The following is a 4773-nucleotide window of genomic DNA, read 5'->3' as shown; positions in this document are numbered from 1 at the left end:
TCCATAGTTTAAAATATGATTAGCAACATTAGATGCAAGACATAAAGAAAGTTTCATAGATAAGGTAGCAAATAAGGTGATGAAATACAAAAAATATATACAAGATTTCAAAATTCTAAGCAAAAAATGACCTTTTTCAATGGGTATGGTTGAAATCCATTGAAAACATATAGATGAGTCTATATATAAAATTTGAGGAAGATTGGTGTTGATTTGGACCGATTTGATATCAAAATTCGTAGTTAAAATCGAGTTTAAATTTTTTTTTCACGACACATGTATCAAACACGTATCACACATGTATCTCACAAACAGATATACATGAATATACATATGATACACATTTGATACAAATATGATATATATATATATATATATATATATATATATATATATATGATACAGAAAATGACACACAATATAATATACATATTATTTTTTTCATATTCATCTTCTACTTCGAATTTTCAGTTTAAACCACCTCAAAACTCCATCAAATCTCAAGCCTAATAGAAGGAGCAAACCAAAAAATATATAACTCAGAGTTATATTTTTGCTATCTAGTGTAATTTGCTCTCAAAGGTTACAAAGTGCTATGAGACCTTTGACCCGCTGGTGTGATTGGCAAGAGGCTAACTATCTGACACGTAATAAATGAGAGATACACCTTTAACCAGAAAAACAACAAAAATAAATAAATAAATTTCGCTAATACGGTGATTCCTTACTCTTTTACCCCATTTTACTTTGCTTTTACCAACCCTCCATTTTTCCCCTTCCGCCGCCGCTTTTATCTTATTTTTTTTACCTTCTCCAATGGAACTCCTCACTGACGGCGACGGTCACCGGTCAAACGAGGTCACTACTTTCCCCAACAACAGCCTTACTCCTTTTCCAGTATCCACTAACGCCGTTTATTCTCATCCAGCCTCCGTTATTCCTCCTCCACCGGAAATCGACCACCTTTCGGTTTCCCCTGCCCGTAAGCTCCGTCCGGTACGGTGCGGAAACGGCCGTAGCTATGTCGATATGGTGGACTCCAGCTGTGACATGGACGAGACTCTGATGAACTGCAGCAGTGATTTAGGAGGGTTTTTTAATCAGTTCTCTGCTCAAAATGCAAATACAGTCATACCGAGAGAGTGTGTCTTTGAATTCTCGGCAGTTCAGCAAATGAAGTCGGTGTTTGATGCTGATTGCTTCAACTTGATCTCCCAAGCTCGTATTTTGGAGGCTGAATTTAGGTATTTTTATTTTAATAATAGCGGCATTTTCCGTAATCGCCTTATTATGCTATTTGGTATGTCGGCCTTTGTGATATTTAATTTATCGGATTAGATTATGTGAGCAAAGTTCGTCATTTAGTGTATTATCTTTTTATTATTATTCATTTGCAGCTTAGATGATTCGTAGTTACAGTATAGTTCCAACATTCTAAATTCCAATAGTTTTTTGTTGCTAATTATATTCAGTGCATAAAGTTGGGAGCAAAAGTAAAATACTTAGTGTTATTTCCAGGTTCTTTATTTTCCTGTCAAAAAACCCTAAGCTTTATATTTAAGCCTTTTGAAACTTATTTTAGAGAAAAGTTCCTAGCTTAGACCTTAGAAGTCAGTTTAAATGATGTTACAGTATTTAGTGGATGGCTGGCTGGCTGATGTCATTTAGGGGAAAGAAAGCAGCAGTTTTTGGCTAAAGAGGTCCTGAATTTACGTTGATGTTGGTTGCTTTGGAATTAACAGTTGTCGGTATTTCAAAATGTTTCAAACTTACTGCCAAAGGTCAATTTTTTTCTTTAGTCATGCCAGCAAAATACTCCAAATAGTTCCGATGAATAATGTTGCCTATAGTAATCCAGATAATTGCATGAGAACGATTTGTTCTAATAATATAAGTGATTTTCTAGGAAAGATTAATTAGTCTTTTACAAAATTCTGAAGATATGAAAGGATTTGCACTTGAATTTACGTGGATGCAGCTCATCTTCAGATGACAGCGAATCATCGGAGGCAATTGAAGAACGATTAAATAGGAAGAGGAAGAGGGAAAGACGGAAGAGTCTTAAATTATATCTTGAAGACATGGTAAGGAGGCTGATGGACAAGCAAGAGCAGATGCACAAACAATTAATAGAGATGATAGAGAAGAAGGAACAGGAGAGAATCATACGGGAAGAAGGTTGGAAGCAGCAAGAGATAGAAAGGGCAAAGCGGGATGAGGAGGTTAGAGCTGAAGAGACATCTAGAAACTTGGCCCTTATTTCTTTCCTCGAGAATCTGTTGGGTGATGAGTTCCAGATTCCAAAATCATCAGAAATGTCAAGCCGAGTTAAAGATGAAGGTGAAGTTCATGGTCATGAAGCTGATGTTAGATCTGATCCCTGTAATAGGAGATGGCCAAAATCTGAAGTGCAAGACCTTGTATCAATTCGAATTGCTTTAGATCACAAGTTTCTTAAAGGGGCTAAAGGATCTGTGTGGGAAGAGGTAGCCGATGGATTGGCAAAGAAAGGTTACATCCGGACTCCGAAAAAGTGTAAAGAAAAATGGGAGAACATTAACAAGTACTATAAAAGGACAATTGACAGTGGGAAGGCATGTCTAAGAAACTACAGATCATGCCCCTATTTCCGCGAATTGGACATTCTTTATAAGAGCCACCTACTTACCCAAGGTACGGGAGATTGTGTGAAGAGTGAGACAGAAAGCAAAATGGTGGAAGAGTAAATATTGCCCAAATGCTGTTCCTGGATGTGCATGGAACTAAAGAGTACATAGGATTTATCAGGTTCTCCAAATTCTTTTTGTTGAACTTCACCTTGACGAACCAACACGATGAACTTATTGCTGCTGTGTTAATAATGTCATGATAGGTGTAAGTGAATCTCTTCGAATTAGATGGCTTTCTGTAGAGAGTACTGATGTTCCTTGAAATGGTTGAGGGAATTCGAATTCCAAGTCAAAGAGTCACAATTTTTGAATGTTCTTGAATATATTTTGGTAACAAGAGTTCTCCTGGGTAGTTTATATAAATTTGTCAAATTATTTCTCCAGGGTGGACCTGTATTCTCAGATCGCTTTCTATAGTAAGAATGACTATATCACATGGTTTAAAAACTAATGTTCGTTCGTTCTTTCCTTACACTTTCACATGGTCCCGATTTCATTATCAGTCCTATTTTAAAAAAAAAGGGTTGCCCGGTGCACTAAGCTTCCGTTATGCGTGGGATCCGGGGAAGGGCCGGACCACAAGAGTCTATTGTACATAGTCTTACCCTGCATTTCTACAAGAGGCCGTTTCCACAGCTTGAACTTATGACCTCCAGGTCACATGACAACAACTTTACTAGTTACGCCAAGGCTCCCCTCTATCGGTCCTATTTCAATTTTCATAATATATAGCAGTGACGATTACAAAGAAACACAATGAAACCAAGTAGAGATATATGCATATATGGTTAACAAGTTTGTAAGGGTAAATAAGGATACTTTATTAATTTGTTGAACCTATTTAAATGGAAACATTGAACGTCACTCATTTACCAAGAAGAAAAAAAAAACATTCAACGCCACTCTTTATTTCATTTTAAATATGTTCTTTAAAACATTCGAGTTATTTTTCAAAAAAAATATTTTTCATAAGGAAACCATCTCTAGACTTCTAAGGTACCGACTCGTAGTCTCAAAAGTAAATATGCAGGGAGAACTCCCGAGGTACCACCTCGTAGTTTCAAAAGTAAATGTGCAGGGAGAACTCCCGAGGTACCGCCTCGTAGTCTCAAGAAATAAATATGCAGGGAGAACTTCCGAGATACCGCTTCGTAGTCTCAAAAGTTAACACACAACTCAACCGACAAATACAACAATTAACAACAAGAATTCTATACTTAAGGCTGATAAAGATCAAGAAGAAGCAAGAAAATCAACTAGGCATGCTACATATAGTCCAAATAAGCAATTAAAGCACGTAGACATGCGATATTAGGCTAAACAAGATAACTACACATGCTGGTATAACTCAATTAAGATGGAAACAGGTTACTACTAAGTAAAATCGGGTTTTACAATAAATAGCCCGTGTACGCACTCGTCACCTCACGTACACGACGCTCACATATCACATCAGTACCAAATCCTAAGGAGATTTTCCCCACACAAGATTAGGCAAGCCACTTACCTCGAACCAAGCTCAATCAATCAGTAAGAATGCCCTTTCCTCGATTATCTGACTCCGAATGGCCCAAATCTAGCCAAAAATAATTACATATCATAAATACAACTATAATAGACTAATCTAATTAATGAAATCAAGACTTTAACAAGAATTTTAAAAATCGTCCTGAAAAGTCGACCCGGTCCCATGTCTCGGAATCAGGTAAAAGTCACAAAATACGAACACCTATTCAACCACGAGTCCACCCATACTAAAATTACCAAAATCCGACACCAAGTCGCCACTCAAATTCCCAAATTACACTCTCCAAATCCCTAGCCTCAAACTCCCACATTCCACCTTAAACACATATAATCTAGGTGGGAAAATCAACATGGAAACAAGATTATTGATAAAAAATAAGCACAAGAAACTTATCTCAAGAAATCCCTTGAAAAATGCTCTCAAGAATCGCTAAAATCGAGCTCAAAATGTCTAAAATGAGCAAAAATCACGAACCCTCGCATTTAAGTGTTCTGCCCAGCTATTTCGCTTCTGCGAGGGAATCACCGCATCTGCGGTTCCGCACCTCCGGAAAAACCATCATAGGTGCGGACTTAA

At 37.1% G+C, this 4773-nt stretch overlaps 1 protein-coding gene across 1 annotated transcript; it reads left to right on the top strand.

Moving 5' to 3' along the window:
* The first annotated feature begins 688 nt into the window (after nucleotides 1-688).
* On the top strand, nucleotides 689-3134 carry LOC107765363 (trihelix transcription factor DF1). The gene is made up of 2 exons (XM_016584003.2): nucleotides 689-1244; nucleotides 1979-3134. The coding sequence occupies exons 1-2, from the start codon at nucleotides 817-819 to the stop codon at nucleotides 2724-2726; spliced, it is 1176 nt and encodes a 391-aa protein (XP_016439489.1). The 5' UTR covers nucleotides 689-816; the 3' UTR covers nucleotides 2727-3134.
* Nucleotides 3135-4773: the final 1639 nt, after the last annotated feature.

This window comes from Nicotiana tabacum, chromosome 11 (assembly GCF_000715075.1).
Source record: "Nicotiana tabacum cultivar K326 chromosome 11, ASM71507v2, whole genome shotgun sequence".
NCBI classification, from domain to species: Eukaryota; Viridiplantae; Streptophyta; class Magnoliopsida; order Solanales; family Solanaceae; genus Nicotiana; species Nicotiana tabacum.
The sequence above is the reverse complement of the archived record's forward strand: the minus strand, read 5'-3'. Positions and strand labels throughout refer to the sequence as shown.

What these genes read in the sequence shown, in the direction of transcription:
- LOC107765363 (XM_016584003.2), top strand. Translation starts at nt 817, where the DNA reads ATGGAACTCCTCACTGACGGCGACGGTCACCGGTCAAACGAGGTCACT. An exon ending in ATTTTGGAGGCTGAATTTAG is followed by an intron (nt 1,245 to 1,978) that starts GTATTTTTATTT and finishes ACGTGGATGCAG; the next exon opens with CTCATCTTCAGATGACAGCG.